The following is a 13,400-nucleotide window of genomic DNA, read 5'->3' as shown; positions in this document are numbered from 1 at the left end:
TTGGCTTTCTCAGTTGTATTTTCATGCCATAGGTAAAGGTAAAGGGACCCCTGACCATTAGGTCCAGTCGTGACCAACTCTGGGGTTGCGGCACTCATCTCGCTTTATTGGCTGAGGGAGCCGGCGTACAGCTTCCGGGTCATGTGGCCGGCATGACTAAGCCGCTTCTGCCGAACCAGAGCAGCGCACGGAAACGCCGTTTACCTTCCTGCCAGAGCGGTACCTATTTATCTACTTGCACTTTGACGTGCTTTCGAACTGCTAGGTTGGCAGGAGCAGGGACCGAGCAACAGGAGCTCACCCCGTCATGGGGATTCAAACCACCGACCTTCTGATCGGCAAGTCCCAGGCTCTGTGGTTTAACCCACAGCGCCACCCGTGTCCCTTTTTCATGCCATAAGAAATAACAAATACCTCTTTCTCAATAATGGTTAATCAAATTATGGAACACAATCATTATGACTAAGCTGGTAACTTCTGGCCGGAGGAGTCAACAACTTTTAATAGAAGCTCTAGTCACAAGTGGAGAACCTGCTGGGCATCAGCTATGACCACGAGTGTCCAGACAGAGATTTCTCCTCCTGCCCTACCCTAGTTAAGAATCCAAAGATATTCAGATAGTAAAGTTTTTAATTCCTTGTTGCATTGCACATATGTCATCAAACAAAACATAAATTTTACCAAATGGTGGTATTTTATCCTTAGGCTAAAAATAAACAAGGCTTCTTCTCTCTCAACAACACAACTTTTATAACATTTTAGGGCTATCATTCTAAGTGGCATGACTGTTATATAAAACAGCAATCACTGTATCACGAGTTTAAGAATAACATAAAAATGGCATCCAGCTTAGGATCTGGAGCCCTGAAATAGTTGTTCCTTTATCCTCTCCCTAAGCATGATCTCCACAGTGCTAGGGCTCATCAATATATTTTGCTGCTGCAAGTGCAACAGGGAAAGAATATCTGCACATGAAATGGGAGTACTAATCAGAACTCACTATCACATCACAAAGGATTCAACTGCAAATGTTTCCTACGTGCAGGGAACTGGGCCTGCAGTGATCCATTGCCGTCGCTTGGATCAGCTGGCCTCAGTGGCGCAGAGTGCCTTCCACCAGCTTCAGCTAACTTCTGTCATCTATGCTCTGGCAACCTGTACGCTAGGTTACTGCAGCACATTATATGTGGAGCTGTCCCTGAAGACAGCTTGGAAACTTCAGGTAGTGCAGAGTTCAGCAGCCAGAGGCAAGGTGGATTTTTGAGCGGACTGCACTGGCTGCCAATTAATTTCTGAGCCCAATTCAAAGTGCTGGTTTTGACCTATAAAGCCTTAAACACCTCAGGACCACAATACCTCAAGGACCACCTCTCCCCATATGAACCAATATGGACCCAGCAATCATTATCTGAGACGATAGGTTCAGAGAGTGGGAACACAAAAATGGGCCTTTTCTGCAGTGGCTCTGTGTTTATGGCACGCTCTCCCCAGGGAGACTCACCTGGTGCCTTCGTTGCATATCTTTAGGTGCTAGGCGAAACCTTTCCTCTTCTCCCAGGCCTTTGGCTAATTAAACGTATGGCCTTTTAAACTGTGTGTGACGTGGGGGTTATTGTTGTTTGTTTGTCATTATGGTATGTGTTTTTGTGTTTTTATGTTGTAAACCACCCTGTAATCTTTGGATGAAGGGCAGTATAGAAATGTCATAATAACAAAATCATATTTGTTTGGTTTTGTTCAAATCTACTTATTGTCCACCAGTACGCTCCATCTGAACCCATGATGATTTAGTTAACCAGGAGAAATTTTTCAAGGCTGTAAACTGTTAAAGTCATAGCTGAACAACACAGCACAGGTGGCCTGGAAAAGGTGGCATTGTAGAGCTGGGTTTGGGAACCTTTTTCAGACCAACGGCTACATTACATTCTGGGCTCTCCAGTCCTCAGGTATGGAGGCTGATCTTAGGGATAAGTTACATAGTTTGTTAGAAGTCCAGCAATTTTACAACTCATTTATTTAACAACCCTTGGGGGGTTGCCATCAGGGCCCAGCAATCTGTTAGTTTTAAATTTGTCATTGAGGCCTAGAATTTTGTAATAATAATAATATAATAATAATAATTTATTATTTATACCCCACCCATCTGGCTGGGTTTCCCCAGCCACTCTGGGCGGCTCCCAATAGAATATTGAAAACATCATAAAACATCAAACATTAAAGACTTCTTTAATGCTTCTGCTTCCATTCTGCTTCCATTCGTCAGGTTCCTTTCCTAAGGGAGTTTGTTCAGGAAAAGGTATCTGCCCTACCTCTTCCATAGTGAATGAAGACAGATGCAAAGAATCCACTCAACTTATTTACAATCTTCTTTTCCTCCTGTTAGTTAGACCCCATTTAGCATCTTGTGAGAATGGTAAGTAGTTAGTGAGGGGGAGGGAAGAAAATGTATTTTAGTACTGAAGACAATGTTTCCAGTTAAAAATACATCTTAAGTATAGTAAACCTATTTAATCGTAACACTTTAATATTAAGTTGTCACCCACGACATGAACCTGATTGTCAGAAGTCATTAAAATATGGAGATTTTTGCTACGGTGTACACAAAGTAAAAGCAATCTTCTATTGGTTAAATTCCATCATGCTCACTTATTAAGCTATGAATACCTGGAAATCCTTTAATGGATTAACTGTATCTGCCTGATAAGCTTTCAGAGGCTGTTAAAAATAGCTGGAGACTGATTCTACTGACACACTTTTAAAAGAACCCTGCTCTACATATTTTTAAAAAACACGAACACACTTGATGTTTTTTATCTTTTTGAGCAGGCAATTCCACTTGCATCTTCTTCACATTTCCAAGAAACATGCTTCAGGAGCAAACACCATTGAAACCATCTCAGCCTTTTTTTGTCCTCTTGGCAGCAGACACCTAGTGACCCAGAGAAATCTGTGTGCGTCATTAGCTTCCAACGTGTGCTGTGAAGGCAGACATCCTTCTCCACGAGCATCCGTTTTGCACTGCGATGCTCATCCAAGCCAATGTCTGACTATATTGTTTGACACAAACAGAGATGCACATGGGCAGCCAGCGCCACCAATTGTTAAGTTGCCCCTGACTAAAACTGAACCGGCTGGGCTAATAAAAACATGCCATGCTTTAGTGGTAGGTAAAATGACAAGTGGAGTGAAAATAACCTAATTAATGCAAAAATATACAACAAAGCATTTGTTCTGGTCTGAATAATTTATTTAAGAACATAAGAAGAGCCTGCTGCATCAGGCCAATGGCCCATTTAGTCCAGCACCCTGTTTTCACAATGGCTGCAGCAGGGAGAGACAAGTTCAGGAGACAGGGAGTGGTGTTGTCCTGGGGACCCCAAATCTGCCACCTCTCCCAGCTGTCCGCAGCCTGCTGCCTGAGGCGACTGCCTCACCCAGCCTCATGAGATTCTGGATTCTGAGCTCCTCACAGAGCTCTAGGACCAAAGTCTCCAAAGCTACTTTCATACGTGGCACTTTGAAGCACGTTTGAACCAGCTCTCATTTTGTGTATGTGTGTCCTGTACAAATGTGGTTCATGCAGAAGAGAATGAAAAGAGAGAGAAAATGCCTAAGAGCAAGAGCTGGGACCTGTAAACAGTTCTGTACTTCCAGCCAATTAAATAGTAACAGGCAAGAACACAGTTATAGAATGAGAAGTGCTCTTTTTTTTCAAGGGTGGAGTCAAGGGTGAGGTCATGAAAGAAAAGCTGACTGAAGCAGAAAATAATTGTCTATGTTTTGCGCAACACGTTTGGCTGGTGCCTAGTTGGTGGGGATGATATTTCAGTACTTGGGGCCAATTTATTGTAATTGTGTTCAGCTTTAAATACCTTAGTTTAACTAAAGGAGAAAATGGGATGAGGAAGAGCAAGAGCAAGGAAGAGCTAACACCCACAACCTCTTGGTTTCTGTTGTTTGATTTCTCAGTTACTTCCTTCTTTATACACAACTTTTAGCTACCCTCATTCACACTTCCTTTTTAAAATCCTGCTGCAGTCAGGAAAGCTGTTTCTCATCAATGCTGTGTATCACACAAGCACATTACACAAGATGCTATATACAACAACACACTGAGAATATGCCTCAGGTGTCCTGACACTGATAGAACTGATGCTCCTTCAGTCATTGATTTTGGCTAGGAACTTGCTTTGTATAAGAGAGGTTAAGGATGAGGTGTGTGAATGAGCTTATTGGTGTAACATAGAAAAGTTCTCAACACAGAGGACTAATTGCGCTGGTATACAACCATATAAAGTTATAATGAGCTAATTGACAACCAGTTATTCAGACTAGTCAGAGTGCAAATTCAATGTGTTGTCTTTGGTTTATCTCTTCATGTTTATAAGTTGAGTGTTTGTATTAAGTGTCTAGTAGTTAATTTACCTCTTCATCTATGCAAATAAATCACTGGACTGTTAGGACTGGTCAATGCAAGCATACACATCATTTTATATCTCACAGATCATTAACTTATTGAGGTACATCCACCTCCTGGCAATCAATTTTCTAAAATGTTTGCTTTTATTTAGGATTCTGAAACCTGAGTTGTGCTCTTACTTCTCTATTTACAGGGCACTTTAAACAGTGTTCAGTAAATAAGCTTCTCTATGATTCTCTGATTAAGCTTGGGAGGGGTAGGGAGGATTAAGAGATTCAGGAAACCGCAGCTCACTATATGTGCTCATATAGTGCTGTCTCTGAAACACTTCCACAAATTCTGTATTAGAAGACTGCAGCTGATAGGTACAAATATGATAGGCTGGTCCACTGGTAGCTGTTTAGCCCAAAGCCATCTTAAGACCTTTAGAGGCCCTAAGCACTTGAAAATATTGTGGTGTTGTGCCCCCAACATATGTAACTCTAAATAAAAACAATACTAAACCGTAAAATAAATATTTATTGGTTAAATTAAATTGGTGGCAAGCAACCACTTGCAGATTCAGATGGTCCTACCTAGCCCAGTACAGTCTAGCAGAAGAGCAGCCAGCATGGTGCCTCCAAATATTGCTGGACTCCAACTCCCATAATCCCTACTCATTAACCATGCTGCCTAGGGCTGATCAGAACCAGAGTCCAACAGCAACTGGAGAACAGCATATTGGCTTCTCCTGGCTAGAAACAGCCCTTCAAGGTATTGGGTAGTAACTTATTTTCCATCACACTTACCCAGGATCTAATTCAGGGATGGAGAACTAGATCTGGCCAGCCTAATTTGACAGGTGGGTCGGGCTGCCACCTGTCTATCACCTGGTGTCACAATGATGTCTAGTGATCCTCCTGCCCCCTAGTATGAACAGGAACCAAACACTGCCATTGAAGGCACAGCCTGGGAAGCACCTTTCAAAACACAGGAGTTGCAAGGGGCATTGCAAGACCGAACAATCAGCTGATCACTGGTCTTTGCAAAGCACTTTGTACAGGGTTTTGCAGGTGCCACTGATTGGCTGAGCCGGGTTTTTAACTGCCCCACATCTGATGTCATATCAGGTGTGCAACAGGTGGGTGTGGCTTGGACAAAGTGGCTTTGCAAGCCAAATTGGGAGGCCTGGTTGGGCCTGAGGCTCTCCGTCCAAAAATGTTGCAAGTTAACACTTATTTTGCTTTGTATTTATGTAATTAAGCCTAGATAATAATTTTTTTGTAATGCTGAATTTTGTGTTTGCCAAATTGTTGGGTTTTGTCATTTCTGAATTTACCGACATATATTTTGTATATTTGTATTTCCAATACTCTGTATTTCAAAGTTTTGAATGTTTGCTTTAAGCCGCTTTGGGCACAGCGTTTTGTGGAAAAGGGGCATATATGGTAAGTAAACTCAATCCATCAATCCCTAATTCACTTGGTAGTGTTCAAGGACTGAACACAGAGCCTTGCACATATAAAGATTGTGGGGTTGTGAGAATTTTATATATATACACAGTGGTACCTCGGGTTACATACGCTTCAAGTTACAGACTCCGCTAACCCAGAAATAGTACCTCAGGTTAAGAACTTTGTTTCAGGATGAGAACAGAAATCACGCAGTGGCAGCGGGAGGCCCCATTAGCTAAAGTGGTACATCAGGTTAAGAACAGTTTCAGGTTAAGAACGGACCTCCGGAACGAATTAAGTTCTTAACCCAAGGTACTACTCTCTCTCTCTCTCTCTGTGTGTGTGTGTGTGTATTCTTTTAGAGATCCTTAAAATAATAAAAAAGGCACCCCTCGCCTCACATAACTATAGTTTCCAAAAGCCTCTAGAGAGATGCAATAACTATTAGGCTATAATCCTGCTCAATTACACTTATTTTGGGTAGGCATGTATATGATGGTGCTGTTAACCAAAAAATCCTATGTATTCTTATTCAAAATAAATCCCCTTGTATTCATTGGGGTTACTCTTAGGAAAGTGCATATGGAATTGCTTGGTTACTAAGTCTCTCTTAAATGTAGACATGCTGAATATGGGTAAGGTAAGGATTAAACTGTATGTAGTTGCCTGCCTTTTTTCCAAGTGTGGCTGCCCTCCTCCACCATTGCTTTTTTAGTATAGCACTTCCGTACCACACAGAAGGAACATTATGAGTACTGTTATCATTTTTCTCTCTTGACACAAATGTATGTGCAAAGGCACTGCTTTCCTTTACTGCTTTCTGCTGATTCTGAGCCTGTGCGGTGGTTCCTAAATCAGCACAAATGGCCAAACCTTTTCCCTTTTCGGCTTCTGCTGGGAGTAGATTGTGTGTGGGAAGCCGAAGCATTAATGGCAAACAGTGACATTTCAAGGCTATGACCATCTGAACAACAGTGTGACAGGATATATAAATAGCCAAGAGGAATCGGTGATAACCGCAGCAAAATCTTCCATTGCAAAAAGGCCAAGCAATTAAAAATAACTTTTAAAATATAGCATAAATAGATGCAGAAGGAAAGGCGAGAAAAGGGATGATGCCTCTAGCAAAACGAATGAAATCTGGCAGGTCTGTCACTAGCTATATATTTTCAGGAAGGAATAATGGCCTGTAAGGATACAAGAGTCTAGAAACAGCATTTCTCTGCACAGCTCTTTCCTCCAGTGATTCTTTTATTATCATCATGTGCTGTTCCAGGCATATTTATATGTGTTTACTTCAGGCAGCCAAAGGTTTCTACATCCGTCACACTTTGCCTCCACCCTGATTTAGCTATTCATTTATTTTTAAAGTTGCTTCTTATAGTGGCCTCACCAGATACATTTTTCATTTTTATGAGGTTCCCAAAAGGGCAGCATGGATGGGGGATCTAATCCATATGCTGCAAATAATAAACACGTTGTTGTTGTTGTTTAGTCGTTTAGTCATGTCCGACTCTTTGTGACCCCATGGACCAGAGCACGCCAGGCACTCCTGTCTTCCACTGCCTCCCGCAGTTTGGTCAAACTCATAATAAACACTACAGATGCAAATAAATATTGACCGGGGCCAATCTTAAAAGAATCAAGTCTTCAAAAAGGTTATATGATCTAAGAAAGTCTTTAAAAAGGACTTTAAAAAAAAATCCAAAAGGAAGGATTCTTTTAAAGACTTTCTTAGATCATATAACCTTTCTGAAGACTTGATTCTTTTAAGGGAGTTTTTAGGTTTTATAGAAGAGTCTTTTAAACTATCTTTTTAAAGAATTGTTTTAATTTATTTTGACTACGGCAGACCAACACAAATTAAAATTAATCACATTTAATTTAATAATGCTACTGATTCTATTTAAACTGAGCACCTTGACACAGAATCCTGGCCCTCAGCATAATTTTTTCACACACCCTCCCGATTAGAGTATATGAAATAACATGCAGTTTAGAGGCTTTTAACTATAAAACTCTACAATAATGTGTAACATTGCTTACCATTTTCAAACTAGACCTGAAAACACAGAAGTCTTCTGTGATGCACATTCATTTAGGGAAGACCATATAAAGAGCATCTTACAATAAGGATTAGCAATGTTGCAATTCCATAATGAAGGACAGAATGGCTGCTGAGACTATAAATTTCTTAACGTGTTGGCATATTTTGGAATGTGTCCAAAAAAATCTCTTGACAATACTGTGTCAGCATACTGAAGCATGCACAATCACAGCATATTTCAAAATTTGTCAGAATAGGATCCCTGCTCTCAAATCCACAATTATTTTCAGCTTTCACCCTCCAATACTTTCTCTATGCATGATGTCGGACATAGTTGCTTTGCCCAAACCTGAGCAGAGTGAGGATCAAACTAATTGTGCATCTCTCCATGTCATTTTATCTGCTGAAAGCAGTAACATAGGGTTCCCATTTGAGATTGCTACTCTAGGGTCCTTTGGGAGAAAAGGTTGGATATAAATTTAATTAAACAAATACATACAATTTTAATAAATGAATAGTTTAAAACTTACAGTGCGGCACAAACTATATATGTGCGATGGTACTGTGTTTAACATGACAGGAAGGTTCTCTCTGTGGATATTTTAATTTATATACATCCCCAGTGGCATACTGGTGCATTTTAAAGTGTAGGAGCTCATCATGACAGCCCCATAGTCACACCACCATAGAGTCTATAGTTATGCCCCCAAGCACAGTGCAAGAATGGAGACAGTTGTGTTAACCCATTTATTGGCTTGTGTTGACCCACTCCTGCTTTAGTGTCAGCTGACAGTAGAATAGTGAACTGGCAAAGTGTAGGGTATTGGTTAGTATGTCGGACTTTGGCTGAGGGGACCTGGGTTCATATTGCTGATCAGCTTGAACCAGCCACTGTCTTAGCCTAACAAAAAGATCATGCCCTGGACCTGAACTTCCTTCACCCTCCAAATTTATGCCACTGGCAAACACCGCTCCAGCAGATGCCAGTGTTCCAACTGTGAAAAAAGCACCAGAACTGCACTCACATGTGTGCATGCCATGAACAAAAGATTTCCGCATCACAGAGGCGTTGGACTAAATGACCATTCCAACTCTGCAATTCTATGAATCTAAGTCAGTAGTCAATTCCACAGTCAATTTGGTAATCAAGATACAGTACATGTGTACCGTAACTGTTCTTGAATAACCAAATCTAGTCTGTCAGAGCAGCAGTCCTTCCATGAGGCAAGGCGAGACAGCTTTATTACATAGTAGTTTTTCGCTGTCATTAAGGGTGGGAAAGTGGATCTATTAAACATGAGTTGTGGTAGAGCATGGGACCCTTGAGAATTATTAGTTTGGTCCATTTGGGTTTTTCACCTCTGACATCAACATGTTTCAGGTTCAGGCTAATGGCAAGGTTCACATATTAGAGGAGAGGCAGACTTTCAAGTTTGGATGATTATAAATTCCAGTTGGGCAGCAGTTGTTACAGCAAATATTTAAGAGTCTTGTGGATGGCACCTTAAAGACAAACAGATTTATTGTAGCATAAGCTAAAGCCCATTTCACCCATGCAAATATTTAGTGTGTTGGTTGAAATGTGCCACAAGCAACCTGCTGAGCTTAAGGTATCCTGAAAACAAAGAGTCCCTCTGCACATTAGGTAAAGGTAAAGGTACCCCTGCCCGTACGGGCCAGTCTTGCCAGACTCTGGGGTTGGTGCGCCCATCTCACTCAAGAGGCCGGGGGCCAGCGCTGTCCGGAGACACTTCCGGGTCACGTGGCCAGCGTGACATCGCTGCTCTGGCGAGCCAGAGCCGCACACGGAAACGCCGCTTACCTTCCCGCTAGTAAGCGGTCCCTATTTATCTACTTGCACCCGGGGGTGCTTTCGAACTGCTAGGTTGGCAGGCGCTGGGACCAAACGACGGGAGCGCACCCCACCGCAGGGATTCGAACCGCCGACCTTTCGATCGGCAAGCCCTAGGCGCTGAGGCTTTTACCCACAGCGCCACCTGCACATTAAAGACTCGCAAATTTCATTACGGACATACGTGTCTGTGGACCAGGGAGTGTAATCTCAAACACATGCATCTGATGAATTGGAATCTGTTCCACAAAAGATCATGCGGTAATGAATCCGTCATGTCAGGAAAGGAGCCAAAAAGACTCTTCCTTGCTTTTGCTGCAAAGGAGACTTGGCACAGCTTCCTCTCTGGAAACAGGATGGAAGGTACTTCCAAGCAGTGCTTTTTTCTGGGGATACGCATACCCCTAAACATTTTGTGAATCGAAGTTTGGCCTCATTGAGGGGCAGTATTTCAATATGAGTAGGAAAATTAGAGTACCCCTAAACATTTTATTTATTTTAGGGGGAAAAGCACTGCTTCCAAGATTCCTGTGTTTTCAGGCCAGAGGCGGCGGGTTTCCATAGAGGGCAGGGCTTGGTCACTGGTGGCGCCTCTCTCAGAATCACAGTAGGGAAAGGGACCCCCGGGGGTCATCTATCCCAACCCTTCTCAAGGCCATTTTCAGGCGCCGGAATCGATACCTTCGCTTCCCGTCGTCGCAGCTACTTCAGGGGATGCTTTGACAGCGGCGTTAGCCCTCACCTGGCCGAAAAGCAAGGCCGCTCGAAGACACCTGAAAAGGTGTGTGGGGCAGGTCGCTGAGGCGACTGTGAGCTCCGCCCAACGTGCCATGCGCGCCTTTTCCGGTTGGTTTTTTTTGGGGGGGGGCTTCGTCACGCGCCAAGTCAACGTCAACAACAACAAACAACAACGTCCCAGTCAGGGGGGGGGGTGGGCTGCGCAGAGGCAGCCGGAGCGGGGTGGGGGCGGCCGCCGCCGCCGCCGCTTCTCCCTCGCGCCTCGCAGGCCCGCCTACATCCGGGTCCCTCGGCAACGCCGGGTGTCGGCCGCCCGGCCCGGCCCCGCTCCTCTTTCCTCCCTCCTTGAAGAGAAAGGGAAGGCGTCGGGCGTCGGCGTCAGCGGCGCGCTTTCCTCGGGAGGGGCGCGCGCCTGCCCTCTGCGCGCTCTTGCGACTCTGTGTGTGTGTGTGTGTGCGCGCGCGCGCGCGTGTGTACAGCGAAGATGGCGGCGACGATAGGAGGGCGAGCCGGCTCCTACGGTTCCTCTTCCTCGCCGGGGCTGGGCTCAGGCTACGGGGCTGCGGCCGCTTTCAACGCCACGAGTAGCGGCGGCGGCGGCGCGGACTCGCGAGCGGGTGGCGACGAGGACGACGGGCAGAATCTCTGGTAATTGAGGACGCCCCCCCCCCACCCGCACCCGGTCGCCTCGCCTCCTCAGAAAGGGACCGTTACTACCTGGTAGCTCCTCCCCATTCCTCTTATCCCCCCCCCTCCCACCTGCACTCCAGCCCTTGCGGGCAAAGGGGCTTTCCTCGCCCTCCTTCCCGCACCTGGCGGATTCCCGAATCCCTTCCCTTCACACCCCGCCTTTTGTTTGTTTTTAAGTGGGGCGTCCCGTGAACGGGGGAAGGAGGAAAAAAACCCCCTCGTAATGCCCCCTCCGCCATGTTGCTGGTTCTCCCTCTCTGAGGTGGGCGGGGGAGGTTTGTCTCTTCTTCCTCCCCCCCACCTCCCCATTTCCTCCCTCTCTCCCCACATCTCTCACGTCCCATCCCCCACCCTCTTTCCCCCCCACATCTCCCCCTATTTCCCTCACATCCCCATCTCCTCCATCTCTCCCGCACCCCCATTTCTCCCCGATCTTCCCCTTACACCCCATCCCCCATCTCTCCCCCTGTTCCCCACATCTCCCCCTAATTCTCCCCACCCCCATTTCCTTCATCTCTCCCCATCTTCTCCCTACACCCCATCGCCATCTCAACCCCCCACTCTCTTTTCCCCACCTCCTGAACTGCTCCATCTCTCCCCCACTCCCATTTCCTCCATTTCTCCCCCCATCTTCTCCCAACACCCCCCACATCTCTCCCCCTATTCCCATCTCCCCCTAATTCTCCCCATTTCCTCCATTTCTCCCCCACCCTCCCCACCTTGCCCATCCTCTTCTCCCTCTGCTTCTCCTCGCCTCCGCTTGACAGGAGCTGGTTTCTCTCCCGCTGGACCTTCCCTCCTGCCTCCTCACTGCCTTCCTCCTTTCTCTTGTTTGCCCCTGCAGGTCCTGCATCCTCAGCGAGGTGTCGACTCGTTCCAGGTCTAAATTGCCGCCGGGGAAAAACGTCGTGCTGCTGGGTAAGCGGCCCTTTCTTCTCCTCGCCTTGTTTCTGTTCTGTTTGTTTGTTTGGTTTTTGCCTGCACGTCTCGTTTCCCGTTTGCGATCGTTTTCACTTGTTGTTAATGAGGGCGGAGGGTGTGCGCGCCGAATTGCTGGCCATGGACCTCGTTGTGTTTGTAAGCTGTGCAGGAGGGAGGGGCATCCGCAGTGGTTCATTGATCGCACCGTTGCCTTCCCACCCACCCCCAGCCTTGTGCAGAAACTGGCAGTTTCCCTTCCGCAGAACTGGAAATGCACTATCGGCACAGGGGTTAAAAACCTTTTCTGCTTATTGTTTCTGGTTACAGCTGCATGCTGTGTGGTACTTCAAGCCTGACTTCCAAAATCCATAGAGGCCTCTACTGTTTGTTGGCTGGCAGGCTAGGGGGAGTGAGCTCTGCCCATATGCATAAGGCCTGCCAAATGCATTGTTGTCACATTATGTGTCAGCATCAGCCTGCCTCTCTGTTGCTGGCTTGCCTTATACCCTCATGGCTCCACCCATTTGATATGGTTAGCACCTCCTTCTGTTTTTTCTTTCTTGGCACTTAGAGGTGTTGCTTTCATTGGGGTGCTTGGGAGAAACGGAAAATTAGGTGTGTTAGGGTACATCTGCTGCATCAGCTGGTTTATTTTTGTTTCTTTGATGGGATGTATTGTGCTATTTGCATCTTGTACTGACTGGTGTCCCTAAATAGATTCTGGGTTTTGTCGTTGGAGAAGTTAGTTCTCTTACTAGCTTCCCCTGTGACATGGTGCTCTCAATAAGCTTGTTGCTTGAAACAGTAACCTTAAAGTGTTTATGAGTAGACCCACATGTGAATAATCCTTCCAGCTGGCTTTTTCAAGCAACTCCTGGCTTAGTTTTCACACTTTGGGGGTGACATTGATGAGAATACTGTAACACTTGAAATTCTACATACTGTACTTGCAGTCCTGGTTGTAAATAAACACACTACTGTACTACTAGATATTACAGAACAGCAGTGTACAAAGACAAGGAGGAATTTACCTCTTAGTTTACTAGAAAAGCTTAGGAAGGAGAGGTGATACAGAGGTAGGATCTTATCTGTTTGTGGAACTCTCTTATTGAGAAAAAGCTGTTACCCTCAAGGATAGTTTTTATATAACCACTTGAAACACATACTTTCACACAGGCATTTCAGGAAAATCTGTTGAGTGGGCATAACTTTTTTATGCTGCTGCAGAGCACTTCATTGGTTTAATGAAGTTTAAATTAATTGTTTCATAGTTTCATTATGTGTCTTTATTGCCCTGAG

At 45.0% G+C, this 13,400-nt stretch overlaps 2 protein-coding genes and 1 long non-coding RNA gene across 4 annotated transcripts in view; 1 reads left to right on the top strand and 2 right to left on the bottom strand.

Annotated features, from left to right (window-relative positions):
• The window catches only part of CNOT10 (CCR4-NOT transcription complex subunit 10), a 42,026-nt gene extending 31,427 nt beyond the window's left edge, over positions 1-10,599 (bottom strand). For both annotated transcript variants that reach the window (XM_081882043.1, XM_081882044.1), the window contains exon 1: positions 10,434-10,599. In XM_081882043.1, coding sequence (XP_081738169.1) covers positions 10,434-10,584 — 151 coding nt within the window. In that variant the 5' untranslated portion in view covers positions 10,585-10,599. The remainder of the gene's footprint in view (positions 1-10,433) is intronic.
• Positions 9,405-10,427, bottom strand: LOC309325803. The gene is made up of 2 exons (XR_014150024.1): positions 9,898-10,427; positions 9,405-9,534 (listed from the first exon to the last, which is right to left on the bottom strand). It is a non-coding gene; the product is annotated as an uncharacterized lncRNA (long non-coding RNA).
• A 172-nt stretch (positions 10,600-10,771) lies between the features above and the next one.
• The window catches only part of DYNC1LI1 (dynein cytoplasmic 1 light intermediate chain 1), a 29,488-nt gene continuing 26,859 nt past the window's right edge, over positions 10,772-13,400 (top strand). Inside the window, exons 1-2 of the mRNA XM_081882172.1 lie at positions 10,772-11,138; positions 12,025-12,098. Coding sequence (XP_081738298.1) covers positions 10,975-11,138; positions 12,025-12,098 — 238 coding nt within the window. The 5' untranslated portion in view covers positions 10,772-10,974. The remainder of the gene's footprint in view (positions 11,139-12,024; positions 12,099-13,400) is intronic.

This window comes from Podarcis erhardii (genome assembly GCF_964252035.2).
Source record: "Podarcis erhardii genome assembly, chromosome: 12".
NCBI lineage: Eukaryota > Metazoa > Chordata > Lepidosauria > Squamata > Lacertidae > Podarcis > Podarcis erhardii.
This window is presented reverse-complemented; position numbering and strand designations above follow the sequence as displayed.